Below are 22,583 nucleotides of genomic sequence, written 5' to 3'. Positions count from 1 at the left end.
TTCACGCAAAAACTACTGAACGGATTTTAATGAAACTTTACAATAATATAGCTTATACATCAGAATAACACATAGGCTACAATTTTTACCGACTTTCAAAATGGGGGAGGTGTTATGTTCGTTTTCTTATATTCAACGATTACTTCGCCGTTTGTTAACCGATTTTCAAAATTTTTCTTTTGGTATATAGGGTATCATCCCAATTTGGTACTATATTCACAAAAGTGGTGATCTGATGAAGGATCCATAAGTAATCGAGGGAACTCCTCAAAACTTATAGGGAAACATGTGGTGACTTCGGTCTCGTGAGAAGTATTCTAAGCATATGCTACCAACAAGTAAGATTTTGCACCGAGATATACCTGGTATACCGTGGTTCGGAAGGTGCTGAGGGGACTCCTGATTCTTTATAGATACAAGTTTGGGAGTTTCAGCGTTGTTTTAAGAACAGAAAGAATATGCTACTATGCAAATTACATTCATCGTCATCATCATCATCATCATCACTACCATATTATACCATTTCATAGTCTTTTAGATCGAGACTCGAGTTTGTCAAGCGATTATAAAAAAAAATCTATACTCTAATTAATATTATAAACTTGAAGAGTATGTTTGCTTGAACGCGTCAATCTCAGGAACTACAGGTCCGATTTAAAAACTTATCTCAGTGTTAGATAGATCATTTATCGAGTAAGACTATAGGCTATTATTATATTATCAGGCTAAGACTAATGCGACCGAAGAAACTCAGGAAAATGTGGGAAAAACGGGGGAAATATTTTTTATGGGAAAATGTACGGTTTCTGTAAAATTCCTAATTTACGCGGGCGAAGCCGGCGGGACATCTAGTAGTTAATATAAGTTAAGTTAGTTTGTATAAAATGTATTTAAAAAATCCAAAGGCGTGATGGACTTGAGAAATAAATGTAAACTTGGAACGTTAACAAATTATATGAAAAGTGGCAAACAAAGGATATGGGCGAAAAGCCCATAGACGACCCTAATTATTTTAATAAAAAAAAATCATTTTCCAGCCGACGAGGGCTGTCTTCAGTACTACACTGGTGTATCGGGCCAGCTGAAGTCTTTCAACTACGATCCAGCTTCGGGCCTGCAGCTCAGCAACCAGGACTACGGCATCTGCGTGAGGATGGAGAGGAACTTCTGCGGGATACAGTACTCCGCTTGTCCTGATCCAGGTTTAGTGATAAAAAGATTTACACTTTCTATACGATAAAGTTATTAGTTGTTATCAGAAATCCCACTCAAACAATATAATATATTTCCACGATAAAAAATAGCTTGCCATGATCCGTATATTTTTGTACAAACATCAACCCTGAACCGTAGTTTTGGCCAACTACACTAACGGCCGTTCCCAATATTTGATCTATCTCTGGTTTTGCCCTACTAGAGATAGGAATAGCTCTCATTAAACATTAGAGAGTAGAGACATAATATATTTCAAACCATATGTCAAACCAGAGATAGATTGAATATTGGGAACGGCCGTAAATTATATAATCAATCTTTTACCTAGTTAAATCTATTCAAATTGGCTGCAAGCACTGCAAGTCCAAGACAAAAAAGGGCGGCAACGCACCTGCAGCTCTTCTGATGTTGCGAGTGTCCATGGGCGACGGTAGTTGCTTATCATCAGGTGACCCGTTTGCTCGTTTGCCCCCTTATTTAATAAAAAAAAAACTTGTACATTTCCAGTAAACAACCGATCCAGAGCATTCACAATAAGCGGAAACAGCAACACTCCCGTAAATTCCATGATCGGGTCTGGCGCTGGGCCCACTAACTGTGCCAACGACTGGCTCCTCGTGCCGTGTGCCAGTAACGTCGGCAGAATACAGCCTGCGCAGGCCCTATGTACGGACAGAATATGCGGGGGCACCTTCTCAGCAGATTTGTCGATGCAGGCGTCGACGGTCATGAGTAAGTATATTTAGACAGAAATGAGTAAGGTTATGTCAGGTTCTACCATAAAGTTAATATACCTAGCGGAATAGAGAAACAAAGGCCTGAGTAAGCGAGATGTCACTATTAGTAACACTGCGTGGTAAATAGAGACGTGTGATACATGACAGCAGAACCACTTTTTTTTTTCATTTTTGGCACGTTGACAATTTCGTCTCTTAGAAAGATGCTTGTGTAAACAAATTTTTACACACAGACGTAAATCAATTTCGGTATGTAAACAAATTTTTACACATAGACGTAAATCAATTTCGGTATCGTATGACAGCTCGAGATTGTTGCTCTATTCTGCTAGGTATATTAACTTTATGGGTTCTACTCGCCGCTTGCCACAAAGTAGGCAGATATAGCCTACTTCTCGAGTGTCCTACAGTAAAGCCAGCAGAACCCTACCCAAATGACAGATAAAAGATCATGTATTAACATCAAAAAGATAATTGTAATAACAATGGGCATTGTCCAAAAAAATCACATGTACTTTTTATATATTTTTTTGTTAAACGCCACCTGATGGAAAGCAACTTCCGTCGCCCATGGACACTCGCAGCATCAGAAGAGCTGCAGGTGCGTTGCCGGCCTTTTAAGAGGGAATAGGGTAATAGGGGAGGGTAGGGATGGGAAGAGAAGGGAATAGGGGAGAGTAGGGAAGGGAATAGGGTAGGGGATTGGGCCTCCGGTAAACTCACTCACTCGGCGAAACACAGCGCAAGCGCTGTTTCAAATTTTTAAAGTTTCGCTCTGACGTCATCACCAGCAGCCAATTGACCTCTGCAGTATGTTTTAAATTTCCTTTCAATCTTATTTATAATGGCTGGTTTGTCAAATGCAAGTTCTCATTAAGTATGTGAAAGCTGATACGAGAAGCTTACCAAAAGTTCGAAACGAAATGTTGGTCGATATTATTGCTAATTTAACGCCATTGAAGGTCAAACAAAGGTTAAACATATTTGTTCAAAAATATAAGTAACTAATGGATATTTTTTTCGTTTATATAAGTACAGAAAAACGATCACTGACCTTATTCCTCGAAATGTTATTGTAATGAGCAAAATTAAAAAAAAATGGACAATCCCCATTCACGGCAAATTATTATGTAACAGTTTAATTTTATTTTAATATTTACTATTACCAGTTCGCGTGTGTAAGACTTAAGCGAGCCGTCTGGTCCCACGAGAAATATGTTAGTGCGTCTGTGCCATTTATATAATTAGGTTACGTTAATTGAAGCCTAGCCCTACAATGCCAATTAACAATAACTATATGATTATAATACCTATATTATTAATTAAACACACCGAAAACTGGATTAGGTAACATTTAGAAAATATAGCCTCAGTAATGTTATGACAAATCTTGTTTTAATACAGCCTTTCCCAAAGCTTTTACGAATGCATTGTCCATAAAAAAGGTTGGGGACCATTGATTTAAATGAATATCTTACCTAGGATATATCGCAGTTTAAAATGGCATCACAGCAAAATAATGTTCTTAATAGCGGTCATAGAAAAAGTAAAACACACATCAACGCGGACGAATTCGCAAGCAACAGCTAGTATAGAATAAGGCAAACCCTTGCTCTTGGTACCTTTGCAATTTAAGTACTAACTAGACAGTTTTAAAGTTAAGTTTTAATATTTTTACATATACCATAGAATGACAAAATATTTAAAACAGAATAAGACAATGCCTTCGTAAAATAACTGTATTATTTATTTAAAGCATAATATAAACGACGCAAAAGGGAGAGTCTAATTTTCTACAGCAGTGGGTGCGTGGAAATTCCTGCGTACACGTGGACTTTCGTCCGTAAATTCCCGGAGGCGACAAGTCTTAACTGACAAGTCAAACCTTTTCAGTTCTCACTTGAAGCCACGGGCTTTTGCCTTGCAAAGCGCCTGAACCAGACTGGAACATGATTCAGGAGGGCGGGATTCAGCGCAGCTCCGCCATGGCTATCTCCCTGTGTAGAAACGGGCTCTCCCCAGTCTAGCTCCCTACGGCTGTATATATACTCACCGTACGAAAACACTTCGATAGCGCGATTCAGCCGCAGGACCGTTTAAAATATGCCATATTCGTTACTTTTTTTCAAAAATAATATTATTATCATTTAGTTATTCAAATGCATTAAATTAATATCCAAAGTTTCTTTGTGAAAAAAAAATATTCATTGATAATATATTAATCAATGACAATGCAGAGCGGTGACCACTCCAACTCCATATAGCACAATATTAATTAAAGATGTAACTATTAATGTCTATTCTGTCGTGTTTCTGTCCACGAGTCGAGACTGTAATATACTTTATAGTTCAAAAAAATGCATTAAAATTTAAAATTTTATTATTCAACAAAGCAAAACATTATAAAACAATAATTGGAATTACATAAAAAATCTTTAAAAAAATAACCCGCTTGAACCCGCATCATGTAGAGATCGAGCATCTTACCTACTGGGCTAGGTAGCGAAGTGTTATTGCAACAATTTTCCACAGTAATTTCATAACTTCTCTCATAAACATAAATCTAGAATAATATTATTATTATCTATAGTATGGTTTCTCTATTTTGGTTTATAATCAAGGTATTAGTACAACGTGACATTTTAGTTTTTGTTTTCCCGCAGCAGAACGATTTACCTATAGTAGTACTATCAAATCATGCAAGTTATTTTTTTTTATAAAAAATATTTTGTATGACGTACGTGGCAACTATATGCCGATAGGCGCGAGCGGCTATGAGCCGGCGAATTTTATTTATGATATTTTGATTTAAAAAAAAAAACTTCACAAATCTATTGTACATGTATATAGATAGAATCATTTTACTGCGGGAAAACAACCACTAAAATGTCACGTAGTGTAAACGACTGCTGTTAATTTTGTTCTAAAATCAAAAACACTGTGTCAAAAACCGTTGAAATCGAAAATCGAAATCGATATCAGTTTCGGGAGTAAGGCCCCTGAATGCACCTCCTCACACCGTTCGCATGCGCGGTATTGGATTTTGCATTCGACCGTAAATTGATTGTTTGTGTAGGATGTAGCCTGTAGGCAATAATTAATATACAAGGTATTACAAAACTAAGTAATAATAATTTAGGGTGTGCATGTGTCCCTTACATAGAGTTCATTGTGAAAAAAGCAGCGCTGAACGAGCAAATTTTTTGTGATTTGTAATGGCGTTTTCAGCGTCATGAGTTTGCCTGGATACAAAAGTAGAAAAGGTTGTTCTTTCGGTGCTGTTACTTTCACAGTGATTTTATACAAGGTATATGTACACACCCGTAAAGTATCATCATTTCCGGCTCGACCGGAGAAATACCACGTTCTCACAGAAAACCGGCGTGAAACAGCGCTTGCGCTGTGTTTCGCTGAGTGAGTGAGTTTACCGGAAGCCCAATCCCTTATCCTATTTCCTTCCCTACCCTCCCCTATTCCCTTCCCTTCCCTACCCTCCCCTATTACCCTGTTCCCTCTTAAAGGGCCGGCAACACACCTGCAGCTCTTCTGATGCTGCGAGTGTCCATGGGCGACGGAAGTTGCTTTCCATCAGGTGACCTGTTTTCTCGTTTGCCCCCGCCCTTATTTCATTTAAAAAAACTTAGTTTTGTTACACCTTGTTTATGTTTAACTGTTGACTGAGCATCCGACTCAGTGAACAGCTGATATCGGCTTCCGCATCGTGCTAGTAATGACTATAAATATTACTAGCTATTTGACCGAGCTTTGCTCGGTATTCGATAAAACACGAATTAAATGACATTTTCTAAAAATGATTCCTAGCTAGATCGATTTATCGCCCCCGAAACCCCCTGTATACTAAATTGCATGAAAATCGTTGGAGCCGATTCCGAGATTCCAATTATATATTTATATACAAGAATTGCCCGTTTAAAGATATATTATTCAAAATTATTATTATTATTATTCATAATTACTTGACGATGACCGCAACTCTGTTGTGCCAAAATTCATTTATACTTCGGGAACCGTACATTTTCCCGGGATAAAAAGAATCCTATGTCCTTTCTCGGGACTCAAAATATCTCTATACCAAACAGCAAAATCGTTGTCAAATCAAATCGTTCAGCGAGTCAAGCGTGAAAAGGAGCGGCATAGTATGGATAGTATAGATGGTTTAATATAAGCCGTGTCCCGACCTGACTCCATAGTATCATGACTCCTGACACGCTAAATAGAGCTGCAGTTACAGCGAACCGTATATTTATTAGTAGACATCGAATTATAATATCATGCATTTGCATGTATTATATGCATTTGCATAATTGATTGTAATGCATATGTCGTAGGATGATTTGATAAATCCGTGTTTTCGCGAAATCCCTAGAATTTTCGCGAAAATTCGATTTATCAAATCATCCTACGATGTCGTAGGATGATTTGATAAATCGAATTTTCGCGAAAATTCTAGGGATTTCGCGAAAACACGGATTTTTCAAATCATCCTACGACACATATACAAGGTGTAACAAAACTAAGTGTTAATACTTTAGGGTGTGTATGTGTTCCTTGTAGAGGTCACTGTGAAAGTGGCAGCGCTGAAAGATCAAGCGTCCCAGTGTCACGGGTTTCCCCATACGAATGTGGCGCTGCTACTTTCACAGTGAACTCTCTACAAGGAACACATATTACACATCCTAAAGTTTTGTTACACTGTATATAATTCAAATTCAAATTCTTTATTAAGCATACAATAATATAATACAATAGTATAAAAGCTTGGTAGCGTACATTATATTTTTGTCTAATCCCATGCTAAGTAAAAACTTGTGTTACGGCAATCAGACAACGGATGCACGCCGAACAAGTTTATCCCAAAAAAATAAAAATAAAAATAATAAGTGACTTTTGATTGCGCATATTTTATGCATATTTAGGCAATAATATCATTACGTGCATAATGCATAATATACAATCCGATGTCTATTCACCATGGTAAGAGGGAGGAGAGGGATTAGGTTAATAGGTTTATATGATTTTTTTTGGGTTGGGCTACAGCTTTGAAATTTGGCTTAAATATTGTTAATTTAAAGTAATGAAATATGTGCACACCGGTTTTTGGGTATTTTGATTTCGAAGAATAAGAAGATTTCAAAGACATCAATTTTGTGTATTGGATGAATTTTGAGCAAACTTTGCAGTGATGTAGGCTACATTTTATTCCGGCATTTCTACGAAAACGGGAACGAGTAGATGAGAAAATTAAGGAATTCAAACCAAATAATTCTTGTAGTTTTGAAAGTTGGTACAGTTGTTCCTAAAGGTGTCCAGATGAATATACTAAAAGTCCCCGAGGGAGGGACACGAGCCGGCGATGGGGGAGGGGGGAAAGGTCTCTTTTTCAAGGTTTTTGTTTGTGACTCGAAAATTATTTATAATATCAGTTAAGCTCTTTAGTGACTTCTGCATTAATTATTTATTCCTATAAATTACGTCTAAACATTTTAACTGTACGAACATTACTTTCTGTATGATGTGTCTTTCTTTCTGATGGTTTTTTGTTCCCCAAAACCTTGCATACTACATTGCATAAAAATGCATCTTTGCCAAGAAAGAGATCATATCGAAATATGCTATATTGTAAAATTTTTTTCAGGTACAGTGAAACCCTTCCGTTTGTGGTTCCACACGGACGCCGTGGAGGCACCCACCGACGTCGACAACAGAGGGTTCTGCCTAAATTATATACAGCAACCGTGTACTAATAATGTTCTGTAAATTTGGTTTAAATAAACTTTGATATTTCTGACTGTTTTTGATGTGCAAGACTTTAGTGATGTAAGATTTTTTTGAAATGGGTAGAAAATATTATAGTCTGTCAAGAAAGTGAAGAAATTTAAAAGTAGCAACATCGTAGTGTCATTTTCCCTACTCTTTCAAATCAATCTAAGAAAAAGGGATGACACTGCGATGTCGCCACTTTTTAATTTCTTCACTTTCTTCATAGACTATAAATATTACGCACGGTGCTGCGCGCCAGTTCTGTTACACTTTAACTTGGCTTGACACGTTACCGCGTGTGTATGGCTGGTCTCTTAGTAGAAATTGGTAAGTTAAGTTAAGTTGGTTGGAGAGTAAGCCGCCGCATAAGAGTTATCCCCTGATCATAGTTCGATGTAAAAGTAGCAGCGCTAAAGGAGCAACTTTTGTTTTTATTATTGTACAAAAAGTTCATAACACTGGAGCACTTGTCCAAACAAATCACAAAAAATGTTCTTTCAGAGCTTCTACTTTATTTCTTTGCTGAAGAGTTTGACGAGAAAAGTATATTTAATCCTTACTAATATTATAAATGCGAAAGTGTCTATCTGTCAGTCTGTCCGTTACCTCTTCACGCCTAAGCCGCTGAACCGATTTTGCTATTTGGCGGAGAGATACTTTGAGTCCCGGGAAATGACATACGATAATTGATCACTGTTAAGCAATATTAGTGTTTAAATTTTGAATGCAGTCTTGTTTAAAATCATCTAAATAACATAGCTGCATTCATAACTCAATACGTATTTTTTGTGGGTTAGTACACGGATGCTTAACGGCGTCCATTATTTTTATCCCGGAAATATCTACGGTTGCCACGCAATAGACGAATTTTGGCGCAACCGAGTTGCGGTCTTCATCTGCTTAATGTACCTATACAGTATGTTTGTGTGAACACCGTTATCCTTGAAACCATCAAATGAGCCCGTCAAAAATGAACAACTTTTTCTATGAGAACAATGCTGGGAACTCAAAAAAATCCGTCTTCATACCCATACAAATTGCCGATCCGGGCATCCGTATGAAAACGGCATTTTTTTTTGAGTTCCCAGCATTGTTCTAATACAATAAAAATCTACAATATTTTAAATTTCACTGATCGCTAAATCTTTCTGAGTGCGGATTTAAGATTTACTTCAAAACTTATCCGCGACTAGTTAATTCCAAACTTTTAACATTTTGACAGTGAGAGCGGTGGGCGCAAGTGATAATAAAATCGGGCGCTTTCAGTGGACCGAATTTAATTAATAAATTCTGTATGTTGGGCTGGTGACAGCTCGATGTCAACATACTGGTTTGGAATAGGCTGTTGTTGAATAGCACTTATTAATACACTGAGCGGCCAAGCGCTTTTCAAGAGATAACTATATTATTTATAAGTAATTAACCGTTAACGGCGTGCGCGAATAACTTGTCTATTGGCAATTTAATTTGAGATTTTGAATTTTTTTAACGTGGGAGAGCCATGTTTCGGCACGAATGGGCCGGCTCGACCAGATAAATTACCACGTTCTCACAGAAAACCGGCGTGAAACAGCGCTTGCGCTGTGTTTCCCCGAGTGAGTGAGTTTACCGGAGGCCCAATCCCCTAACCCCTACCCTAGTCCCTTCCCTACCCTCAATTATTCCCTTCCCTTCTCTTCCCTACCCTCCCCTATTACCCTATTCCCTCTTAAAAGGCCGGCAACGCACTTGCAGCTCTTGATGCTGCGAGTGTCCATGGGCGACGGAAGTTGCTCTCCATCAGGTGACCCGTTTGCTCGTTTGCCCCTATATTTCATAAAAAATAAAAAAAAGATAAGTTTCATAATTTATGTTATCTGTCGGAGCCATAAAATTAATATACCTAGCGGAATAGAGAAACAAAGGCCTGAGCAAGAGAGATGTCATTATCAGTAACACTGCGTGGTAAAAAGAGACGTGTGATACATGACAGCAGCACTCTTTTTTTGACGTCCAGTCGGCACGTCCTGCACGTTGACAATTTAATCTCATAGAAAACCAATTTTGGTTACGTTTGACAGCTCGAGATTGTTGCTCTATTCCGCTCGACAGTATATATTATGTCTATGATTCCGCTAGGTATATTAACTTTATATTCGGAGCGGCCAGCACCGGATAAGGTTTTGAGTTACGCTGTCTGTCTAACTGACGATGGACATTTTGATAGGTGACAACCACAGATTTTAGATATTTTCCTGTTCTGAGGTGACAACCGTCATCTGAAAAATGCCTATATGAATGTCGGAAGGAACCACTGATCTCCATTATATACAAGATAATGGAGGTCAGTGGAAGGAACGGTATATGCTCCCAAACTCAGAACAGGAAAATACTCCCAAACCACAGTAACTAATATACGCCCACAATCATGGAGGATGAATGCAATATTATTCCATGGCTATTGAATCAGTTTCAACATACCGCTCGACGATCAGAAGTGGGATGTTGAAGCTATATTCGTTACGTATATTTATACATATTTTTGTATATCCATACAAATATTATAAATGCAAAAGTGTGTCTGTTTGCCTGTTACCTCTACAGTATACACGCTCAAGCCGCTGAAACTATTTTGCTGAAATTTGGCAAAGAGAGAGTCCCGGGAAAGGACATAGGATACTTTTTATCCAGGAAAACTTCAGGTTCACTCGCGATAAACTAATTTTGTCCCAATTTTATAACATTTTTATGCAAATTTCTTTTTATGAAATAAGGGAGCAAATGAGCAAACGGGTCACCTGATGGAAAGCAACATCAGTCGCCCATGGACACTCACAGCATCAGAAGAGGGAATAGTACCCTATTATAGGGAAGGGTAGGGAAGGGAAGGAAATAAGGGAAGGTAGGGAAGGGAAGGGAATAGGATTGGGCCTCCGGTAAACTAACTCACTCGGCGAAACACAGCGCAAGCGCTGTTTCTCCGGTCGAGCCGGACCATTCATGCCGAAGCATGGCACTCCCACGCATAAATTATAATTTATAAGGAAACTAGATGTCCCGCGCGGCTTCGCCCGCGTAAATTAGGAATTTTACAGAAACCGTACATTTTCCCATAAAAAATATTTTCCCCGTTTTTCCCGCATTTTCCTGAGTTTCTTCGGTCGTATTAGTCTTAGCGTGATAATATAATATAGCCTATAGTCTTACTCGATAAATGATCAATCTAACACTGAGATAAGTTTTTAAATCGGACCTGTAGTTCCTGAGATTGAGGCGTTCAAGCAAACATACTCTTCAATGTTATTATATTAGGTAGGTATAGATTTTTTTTATCTATGGACGCTTCACACCACGTCAGTCTGGCCCCGTGGTAAGTACCTGATGGACTTGTGTTACAGGTACCAGACAACGGAAATATATTTAATACTTTTATACTATACATATATTTAAGATTTTTATTATATGATACACATATTTAATACACATCCATGACCCAGGAACTTTGAAAACTTTTTGTTCTATCGGCGGGATTTGAACCCGCAACCTCCGGCTTGAGCTACCAACGCGCTCACCACTGAGCCACAGAGGTCGTCAAACTATTTTTAGAAATAATATAAAGATTTTTTTTAAATTATCGCTTGACAAACTCGAGTCTCGATATAAAAGACTATGAAATGGTATAATATGGTAGTGATGATGATGAATGTAATTTGCATAGTAGCATATGGTTCCTGTTCTTAAAACAACGCCGAAACTCCCAAACTTATATCTATAAAGAATCAGGAGTTCTCTCAGCACCTTCCGAACCACGGTATACCAGGTATATCTCGGTGCAAAATCTTACTTGTTGGTAGCATATGCTTAGAATACTTCTCACGAAACCGAAGTCACCACACCTTTCCCTATAAGTTTTGAGGAGTTCCCTCGATTACTTATGGATCCTTCATCAGATCACCACTTTTGTGAATATAAAAATCGGGTAACATACGGCGGAGTAATCGTTGAATATAAGAAAACGAACATAACACCTCCCCCATTTTGAAAGTCGGTTAAAATTGTAGCCTATGTGTTATTCTGATGTATAAGCTATATTATTGTAAAGTTTCATTAAAATCCGTTCAGTAGTTTTTGCGTGAAAGAGTAACAAACATCCATACATCCACACATCCATACATCCAAACAAACTTTCGCCTTTATAATATTAGTAGGATGTAGCCTATAATATATTATCACGCTAAGACCAATAGAAGCGGAGCACCAATGAAGAATGTTTCAAAATCGGGTGATTTTTCCTATTGTGCTGCGTAAACGATAAAAGTTTCGCAAAAATTGGCAGAATTTTCTTTATTTACCCATGAATTAGTTACTCTCTCGGGTCTGTGGCTGTTTGGTTGTTCGTTTTGTTCGGTGTTGCTATGTGTCTGTGCGGATGATTTTCTTGCTCTCTGTATTCGATGCCTATCCCTATCCTGGCTGAGGCGAGCCTCACGCTCTACAGATGATTCTCTTTCTCTCTGTATTCGATTTCTATCACTATTCTGGCTGAGGCGAGCCTCACGCTCTACAGACGATTCTCTTTCTCTCTGTATTCGATTTCTATCACTATTCTGGCTGAGGCGAGCCTCACGCTCTACAGACGATTCTCTTTCTCTCTGTATCCGAATTCTATCATTTTTCCGACTGAGGCGAGCCTCGTGCTCTACAGACGATTCTCTTTCTCTCTGTATCCGAATTCTATCATTTTTCCGACTGAGGCGAGCCTCACGCTCTACAGACGATTCTCTTTCTCTCTGTATCCGATTTCTATCACTATTCTGGCTGAGGCGAGTCTCACGTTCCGTTGACGATTCTTCATCTCTTGCTGAACGTGCTCTTTTGGCATTCACTGTACTACGACCTATGTTCGAACGACGACGTCTTCCAGGCATGATCGTATAGTAACCCACAAAGCAACAAATAACCCAATCGCAAAGCAAAAACAAAAGTCCGTTTTTCTAACCAAGTCAAATATATTTTTATCGACAATTCAGAAACCAAAGAACCAGAAACAATGAATATCTGAAAGAAAGCGCTGTGGTTGCTCCTCTGCGTTACCGTCTGCACAACCACACAATGACGAAATACACTATCTACTACAATAACATAAGCCCGAAGCTTATGAGAGCCCCCGGCCGGTTCTGGCGTAACCGCTATGTCCCTCGGCCGCCGCCGCGCGACATATTTTTTGATTCCGCGTAAGTTTATACGTTTGAAAACTTCTAAAGTATTGATCGAAATTGTATAGTGTAAAAGACAATTATAATCTACATTTAATGTCTTAGCTTCCAAACATGTTTATTTGGATAAGGGTTAATGTTGTAAATTGTTAAAATCGCTTCGTAAATAAGCCATTATTTTTCGTAAAAAGTAAATAACAAAAATGGCTATTGTGAGTTATCCCTAAGAAATAGACATATACCATCGCGGACTTTTTTGTTTACCTTATTAAGGTGTACAATACTGTAGTACATTATTTTGATCTATCTCGTAGGGTTTAGCCAGCGTTTGCAATATAAACGCAAAAAAATGAATTTATTTACGACATAACATTAGAAACCTCTAAAATTATCAGTGTTTCTCTACCATATTATGCATATGTTATACATATAAACCTTCCTCTTGAAACACTCAATCTATTAAAAAAAACCGCATCAAAATCCGTTGAGTAGTTTTAAAGATCTAAGCATACATACACACATACATACAGACAGCGGAAAGCGACTTTGTTTTATACTATTTAGAGATAAATAATTATATTTGGACGTTTTATTATATTTAATCCGCAAAGATTTGGCTTAATAATTATTCAAGTAAAGATTTTTATTCTGAACATACTTTTGAGTTTAACTCTCAAGAAGCCTAATACGTGGCTTTTCTTGTTTTCATAACCACCTAACGATCAACTTCCTTATAAAGCTATGCTAGTACGCTACAGCAAAATAATATGATTACCGATGTCCGTTCACAGGATTAATGGCAAACGGCTGCATGTAAACTAGAGATATATAGATGCGTTCAGCTTTTACTAAAGCTAGAAACCTTATGTGAAAATATTTCAACATACAAAACAAGTACGCTAAAATAAGATTACAAAATTTTTGGCAACTTTTATAAGGCATCCATTATACGATCACACAAACGACAGTAAATTCCGTCAATCATGAATTATGTTTGACTGATGGTGACTGATGGACTTATGAATCGTTATTAAACGGTCACTCAATTCTCTTAAGTTTTATGTCAGTCAAAGCCAAAATTTTCAAAGGTATGTAACGTTACTAAGTTTTTTCCTATTTTGTCAGATGTGACAACACTCATTCAAAATACGTGACTGATGGTTGCATGAAGCAAAAATCAAGATATCCAGATTTTCGTCAGTCAACTTCATGCAACCATCAGTCACTGCATTACACGACAGGTTATGCATCAGTTACAGTCATGACTGTTGTAAAACTGACAGCAAAACCTACCGTGTTATGTCTGCCTAACTATGCTTGTTAAACTGTGGATAGCGGTGTTGGTATCTCAAGATGTGATTCTGTTTGCTGTGCTAAATAAAATATATATTAAACGAAAGTGAAATAAACAGTAAGTCATTCTTACTGTTTATTTCACCTTCATTTATTTTAGACTTTTAGAGAGTTGAACCGATTTTGAAAGTGACAATTAATGTCAACGGCTTTATTTTGTGAGTTGCTATTGCCACAAAAAAAAGTGTACTAAAAGAAACCAAATTCAAAACGGTTGAAGTATGGGAGTTACGTTTCCTTAGTTTTTTATTATTCGTAGATCTAATATATAAAATGTTTGTGTCACAATGTATGTGCGCGAACTCCTCCAAAACGACTCAACCGATTTTAATGAAATTTTGTATGTACATTCGTTAGGCCCGAGAATATATTTTAATATACTTTTTATAATGATATACTAGAAATAATTTATCTGGCAAAACAACGTTTGCCGGATCGGCTAGTAGAAAATAATGGCATGTATTTAACGCGGCAACAAATTGAAACTATTTCGGGTCTTAAAAAAAACTGAAAATGGATAGTAAATAAACTACTTTGGCGACTAATTGGAGGTAGCATCTTAACTACAAAGCGGCGACTTTTTAACGAGTTTTGAGGTTGTATTTAAATTTTATATGGCAGTGATTATCTTTTGTGGCAATTGAATTTCTTCTAAGGTGAAAAATTATTGACGGATAAAAAGTTAAAATAGGCTTTCATAAATTCTAAAATGGGGTTGTCTATAAACTTGACCAAGGCCTAAAATAATCCATCTAAGTCTTTTGATCGCCTTTTTTAACGGCTGCTGCCGGTGGCCGACTTCAACCATTCGCTTGATAATAAATAATAATAAGAGTTAAAGAGTATGAACAAAGTTGACAGTACATTTATGTAAGGATTTAGAAGAGTATATAATATACTTACTACATTATATATTAAAAGGTCTTTTATGCCTATGATATTGCCGTTTTGTTTGAAAAATGTTCTTTTGAGGGTTCCGTACCCAAAAGGGTAAAAACGGGACCCTATTACTAAGACTTCAATGTCTGTCTGTCCGTCTGTCTGTCTCCAGGCTGTATCTCAAGAACGGCTACAGCTAGACTTCTGAAATTTTCACAGAATGTATGTATCTGTTGCCGCTATAACAAAAAATACTAAAAACAAAATAAAATAAATATTTAACGTACAACAAATATGATTTTTTGCTTGATATCATTTATCATAATTGCTATAGCTATAGGCACTTGAAATTTTTACAAAATCCTTAATTTTATTTGTACTTTAATAATGGATAGTAAAATTAATATTTAAGGGGGCTCCCATACAAAAGTTACAATTTTTGGGCTATTTTTAACTCTATAACGGTACGGAACCCTTCGTACGCAAGTCTGACTCACACTTGGCTGATTATTTCGAACTTACTTATTTCTGTTATTCAAAGTAATCACCTTTGCCAACGCAGTGGCAGTGTATGGATGCCCTTCTTGAAAATATCAGCTGCACGGCAGACTACACAAAATCTTTGACATTCCCGAACACGTGATTTTACTAGTATATCGAGATGAAATTTGAGCTGGGTTTTTATCAGCACCAGCATCAGAGACGATTTTAGTGATACCATGGCGGGTAACTCCGCCGTTAGTTGATGGATTTGCAAAATTCTTATGTTATTGTATAAGATGTAGTCCGAATTTCGTATACATGTTAACAAAAGTGGTGATCTGATGGAAACTAGCTGACTCGGAAAACATTGTTTTGCCAATTATTATTTTTTATAGTATCAATATAAAAAGTAAATAAAAACCTGTTGTCAGGCCTAACGAATGTACATAGCATTATAATCGGTTAAACCGTTTTGGATGAGTTCGCGCACAAACACTGTGACCCCAGAAGTTTCTATACATATTTGACTAAATGATCCGGCAAACATCAGTTTGCCACACAAATTATTTCTAGTATCAATAATTTATATTATATCAAAAAGGAGATAAAAATTATCCTCAAGCCTAACGAATGTATGTATGCAAAATTTCATTGAATCGGTTGAGCAGTTCGCTTACGAACATTGTGACATACAATACAATACAATACAATACAAAAATATTCTTTATTGTGCACAAAAGTTACAATTAAACTTAAAGATAATCAACAATATTATTCATAAATCAGACATGTACACAAAGGCGGCCTTATTACTTTGGAGCAATTTCTTCCAGTGTTAAATCCAGGAACACGGTGATGTGCAAAAGTATAATATTAATTATTTTAATTAAGAATCTAACAAAAGCACTAAATTAAACAAACTATGTATACAATACATTTAATTTTAAATAAAGTAATAATATTATATATTAAAATAAATAAATAATATAATATAAATATAGTAATAAATACAATACAATACATACTATAAATACAAACATACTATAAGATATATACGTTACAAAGGACAATAATTATTATCGTTGACAGATAAGTTAAAATAGTAATTAAATAGCAATGACTTAAAATTATTTAAAGTTTTCGCCTGCCTTATATGAGCGGGTAAAGAATCCCAGAGTAAAAAGGACGTAACGGTAAAGGAGGAGTTAAAATATTTCGTATGATGGATAGGGACGTTAAGGACAAGGTTTGAACAGGAACGGAGCTCTTTTTTATCATAATTGTGAAATACAAAACAGTTTTTTAAGTAACTTGGATAATGGGAGTCAAATAGAATCTTATAGAGTAGAGAGAGAATGCGAACATCGTGACGGTGACGGAGAGAGAATGCGAACATCGCGACGGTGACTGAGAGAGAATGCGAACATCGCGACGGTGACGGAGAGAGAATGCGAACATCGCGACGTTGACTGAGAGAGAATGCGAACATCGCGACGGTGACGGAGAGAGAATGCGAACATCGCGACGGTGACGGAGAGAGAATGCGAACATCGCGACGGTGACGGAGAGAGAATGCGAACATCGCGACGGTGACGGATTGGAAGCCACTCAAGCTTCAGACGGTATTCGGTAATATGGTCATATTTACGTAAACCAAAGATGAACATCAACGATAGATTTTGTAGGCGTTCAAGCTTATTTAGTTGTTCTTCAGTAATATTAGTGAAGCATGCGTCAGCGTAATCTAGTAAAGAAAGGAATAGAGATTATGCTGATACTACTTTTGTGCGTGTGGGAAGAACATACCGGAGACGTTTTAAAGAATGCCAAGTTGAGAACACTTTCCTATTAATTTCTTGAAGTTGTGGCTTCCAAGTTAAATTTTCATCGATTAACATGAGAATTTTGTATGTTTTAATCTGATAAATGTTAATATATTTTACGCAAATACACACAAAAACTAACCAAATTCGGACGTGGACGAAGACGTGGCTAGTAGATTATCTTATATATAAAAATGTATTTCCAAATGTGTTAGTCGCGCTGAAACTCGAAAACGACTGAACGGATTGGGCTGAATTTAGTCTTAAAATATTCGTAGAAGTCCAGGAAAGGTTTTAAAGTGACACGAAGTTCACCGAGACAGCTAGTCTTCTTATATATAAAAATGGATTTTCAAATGTGTTAGTCGCGCTAAAACTCGAAAGCGGCTAAACGGATTGAACTGATTTTAGTCTTAAAATATTCGTAGAAGTCCAGGAAAGGTTTTAAAGTGATACGAAGTACACCGGGACAGCTAGTATTAAATAAAGTTATAATATTTTTGTAACAACTACAGCAGAATCGATCCAGTAGTGTCAGAGCCTCTTCGATTTCGATAAATAAACATATCATAAACTATTACTAGTGTTTATGGCAAAATGTATTAATTTGATTCTCAAAGTACAGATAGAAAATGTGACTCGAACTTCTCAAAATTTTATCTGATATATTTAGTTATACTACGTTCGTACAAAAAGTGATAACGAAAATAATTACACAAAATAGCCGCGGTGATATTTTGAAAGCGTTGGGCGAGTGCGGGGCGTATGAAGTGCGCGGGTGAAAACCGATTTTTTTCTGTCATAGGTCGCCCCCTTAATAGAAAGTCACCTTAAAAGGATGTCAGTTGCCGTGTTAAATATTTGCCGAAAATAATAATATAAAGAACATTATCGTAGAAGTCGACGCACATAGCCGTCTACGAGCTACGCGCTACGCCGCGCCGTGCGCCGTAGCAGTTTCGTAGCGCTGCGCTACGCCGCTACGACGATTGCTACGAGAACTTTAGTATTTACAGGTTACAGGATAATGGCGCATATAAATTTTCGTAATTTTTCGGCAACGGTCGTATTTCCCGAGCGTCGGAAGACGTCGCTGCAAGCGCTGTTTTAAACTTAACTTTAAGAAAAGCAGCGCTTTGCAGCGACGTAGAGGCACCTGACGTTGCTTGGACGTTACCATGCTAAAGTCGCAATGGCTTCCTGGTGAGTTATACACTTATTGACGGACCGGTGACAGCGAACAGCCACCGGCTATATGATATTTACTTCTATTTCCTTTGAACAAGGTGCAAAATGCAAGTGCATTGTTTGGGGCTCTTGCGTTTCATAGATTCGGGTGTTTTTGTGATTACGACAATTAGCGAAGAAAGAAATTAAAGAAGAAACACCACGATACGAGAATTTCGTATAAGACTTTGACTCCATGAACTTTTTGTTCTAATCTTTTATTTTTGTTTTATGTTTTATGCAAAATTATAACCTTACATAATATATGAATACTAAGTACATCAACATGTACATTGTACAGTAATAGAATAATAAATTCTCATAAATTATTTGAGTACATTTTTCACTGTCCAATAAATTATTTAATAATTTTATTTCAATGAAATGTATTTATATTATACCTTGCATTACCAGGAAGGTGAAATAAAGTATCCATACTGATATTTTTAATACGAAAGTGTGTCTGTTTGTGTATCTATCTGTAATCTGTCTGTCTGTCTATTACATCTTGACACTTATTACCGATCAACCGATTTTGCTGAAATTTAGTGTGGTGATACTTTGAGTCGGGGGAAAGGATTAAGCATGCAATTTATTTCGAAAATGTACGGTTACGATAAACTGATAAGGACAAACGTAATTGTGGGCATCATCTAGTGTAAAATAAAGTAAAGTAAAAAAAAAACCTTTGTGCTGAAGTACAATTATTGTGAAAGTAGGTCAAAATAATAATTACAAGTGGTTGGGAATAAATTCAGAGTTCTGTTTCACGTCGAGGTGTGAAACTTATGATGCAGTTCGTTAGTATAATGATATTTAAATTTATCACCAAAAAATATGTATAATTATGTAGATAATTATCTTACGATTCGAAAAAATTAAAAGTAGAAAATTGCGGTAAAAGGTAATTTAGTGTATTTTGTAACAGTTTTATAATTTTATTTCAAAACTCCAACCTGCACAACTTTGTGCCCCTAAATATATTAGGTCAATAAAAAAACAATCGGTGCTGGCCAATTATAAAACAATTTTCGAATTCAAAAATGGAATTCGTAACTCCAATGCGCAGGGCAGGCGTATCCTTTATAACAGAAGTTTCAACGTGCCTCCACACAGTCCACTCGCAGCCTCCACTCAGAGCGCTGGCTTTCGACGGAAGCGGACGCAACCAGCAACCCTGGCTCGATACTCGGACTCCACTACAATGGTGGTTGTTGAGCCAACCGGTACGTTCCCACGTGAATTTTTAATGCCACCTCAGTGTGGATTACCCAGTCGGTATTACACGTTCCTTAGTGTTACATCGCGATGACGACGCTCATCGAAATGTCCAGCCGACAAAACTTGTACCCAACTATTGCGACCGGTGATTTACCTTTTCAAATTTGAAAACGGAGCTCAACGTCTTTCCACATTTGAAATTTTGTTTTTTTTTAATCAGACTTTAATTTGAGTAACGGAATATTTTTCTTTTTTACTTTTATTTATTTTGAAGTTTTTTCTTGCAATATTTAACCTTTTATTTTTTTTTAGCCAACAACGATGACGCTGATTCTGAGTCTAAAACATGCGGGAAGATCCTGGTAGTCCTGTCATGGATTCTTGTCATCGTGACCATGCCGTTTTCGCTTTTCATCTGCTTCAAGGTAAGTAAAATAAAAAAGCCATTAATTTAATAACGCTCGGCTCAAAAGTTCTGAAGTTTTGATAACTTTTGGTACGATTTCGGTAAATGCGTTCAGAAGCTTTTGCTTTGAAATTTTAAACTTTGTTATTTTTGTGAAGGTATTTCTGCATTTACTTTACTCATAAATATTAATGAGTGAAATGCTCCTACGTAATATTATTAGATTTAAATGCTACAAATTATACAAATTTCTTGAATTTTTCTCAGATTTTAAAATATTCCATTTTAAATACCTTCTTTTTAATGTTTTAAATGTAATTCAAAATATTGTAACGCCAACAAACGTATAAGGTATTTTACATTCAAGCTGTGCGTTGTAGAACACTATGTTTAATAACTTTTATTGGGTATTCATTTGAAAAGAGACAAAGCTCAAAAGAGGATAAACAGAGTTAATAACAGTTGTTTATTAAGGTTAGGTTGCTTTGGGCGAAATTCGCTATGGCACTAGCTGAAAGAGTTTCATACAATTTCATACAAAGGAAAGGTTCTTTCAAAATTTCACACTGAGCATCAAAGCGATATTTTTTGTCTTTGTTTTTGTATTTGAAAGCACTGTTATTAAGATGAAGAGTTACCAGAAATGAATGCAAGTCGCGGCATTTTTGGAAGAAGAATTTTCATAAGTGAAGAAAGAAGAAAGGATATGAGACCAGCACCATCATGAAGCTTTAACAGTTTAAGGAACTTTGAAAAAATTAAATTATTCTTTATTCTATCATATTACACTCCTTATTTTTATTATGTTCCGTTTTTATTTCTATTTAATTGAGTATTTTAACTTGTATAATGTATTTACTGCAATTTTAATAAAATTTCATCTATCTTATTGTGTGTTATTTACTATCTGTATACATTAAATCAACAACTTACAAGCCTTTGTCTTTTGGCCGCTCTCCAAATACTAAAAGGTAATTAAAGTCCAACTGTTCTAAGAGCAACTTAAGCCGTTATTTAAATGGTGAACCGTATGCAGATCCACGTTTCCTTATTATCCAAATGTAAGACCCATTTACCAAGAATGTGTTAGATAATTTAGACTGCGATTGAAATTAATAATATTGAAATTATACCTGGCATAGCGTTTCTAATTTTTACCGAAATAATTATCTAATGAATACAGAACTTCATAGTTCATACAAAGTTTAGAATGCTAATAACGTCAAAATTTCTCCTTCCTAGATATCTGTAAACCAAAATATAATATTCAAAAATACATAATTTACCATTATATAATCTTATTTTATGCTTATATTGTCTTTTGTAAAGATCTTAAGTAAATAGTAAAAATATTATAGCAATCAAATCAACTCAAATCATTTATTCACACAGTAACACTTATGAACGTCAAATTATTGTTATACAGGATGCAATTAACCATAGACTTAATATGCAATTAACCTACCGGCCAAATTTTTTTCGGGCTTAGGTATTACTAGAGTCCACTTAACCAGAAAAAATAGAGTGTTATTTTTTTACAACAACATAATATTTTATCTTATTTCAAATTGTTGCAATATTTTAAACGCTGCACATGAGTCGGTTATCTCAAATAGCTTTTAAAATGTGTATTTTATATAACAGTGTAAGTGTATTTTACGGGAATTTTCACACTAACAGCACTTTGTGTGAAAATTGAAAAATTTTCAAAGTAAATATATTCATGAACATATCTCGTAAAATTTGCCTTACAATCTTTAAAAAACTGCCGATATCAGTATGTTCGCATAAAATCTAGCTTAAGAGCAAGCTTAGAATGAGGCTGCATTTTGCGGCAAGGCATTTTAGCCTTACAAACCAATATGAGCATATAGCGCAGTGTGCGAAAATCGCAAAATTAATGGCCGTCGCTACAAGTCCGTAACGGCCACATAAAATTATCGCATAGGGTGACGGATATGCATTCGTGTTTAACTGAAACTCTCTACGTCAGAGTTGTAAAATCTTTTTTCAATCTCCCAAGGTAAATGATATTTTTTTTCGGATAAAGAAAATGGAATTTTAATTTTTTTTAATCTCGTAAAACTCGAGAACTATGGCAGATCTTAAAATATAAATAATTTTCCCGGTCCTAAAGCCTCAATTTATGCAAAAAAAGGACTTTTTCAAATTACCTTTTTCATCCACTAACGTCTTTGATTATGTTGTTTTTAAAAATATATAAATATTTACAAACAATGCTTTATGCTCCAAGATGCCGTGC

The 22,583-nt window shown here is 36.2% G+C and overlaps 1 protein-coding gene across 1 annotated transcript in view; it reads left to right on the top strand.

Annotated features, from left to right (window-relative positions):
* LOC121738458 overlaps positions 1-22,583 on the top strand; it is a 69,324-nt gene that overhangs the window by 13,607 nt on the left and 33,134 nt on the right. The window contains exons 5-9 of the mRNA XM_042130516.1: positions 1,038-1,202; positions 1,723-1,947; positions 7,609-7,726; positions 19,810-19,919; positions 20,227-20,339. Of these exons, the coding sequence (XP_041986450.1) occupies positions 1,038-1,202; positions 1,723-1,947; positions 7,609-7,726; positions 19,810-19,919; positions 20,227-20,339 (731 nt within the window). The remainder of the gene's footprint in view (positions 1-1,037; positions 1,203-1,722; positions 1,948-7,608; positions 7,727-19,809; positions 19,920-20,226; positions 20,340-22,583) is intronic.

The sequence above is a fragment of the Aricia agestis genome, chromosome Z (assembly GCF_905147365.1).
Source record: "Aricia agestis chromosome Z, ilAriAges1.1, whole genome shotgun sequence".
NCBI classification, from domain to species: Eukaryota; Metazoa; Arthropoda; class Insecta; order Lepidoptera; family Lycaenidae; genus Aricia; species Aricia agestis.
Note: the sequence above shows the minus strand (reverse complement) of the source record. Positions and strands in the feature narration are given on the sequence as shown.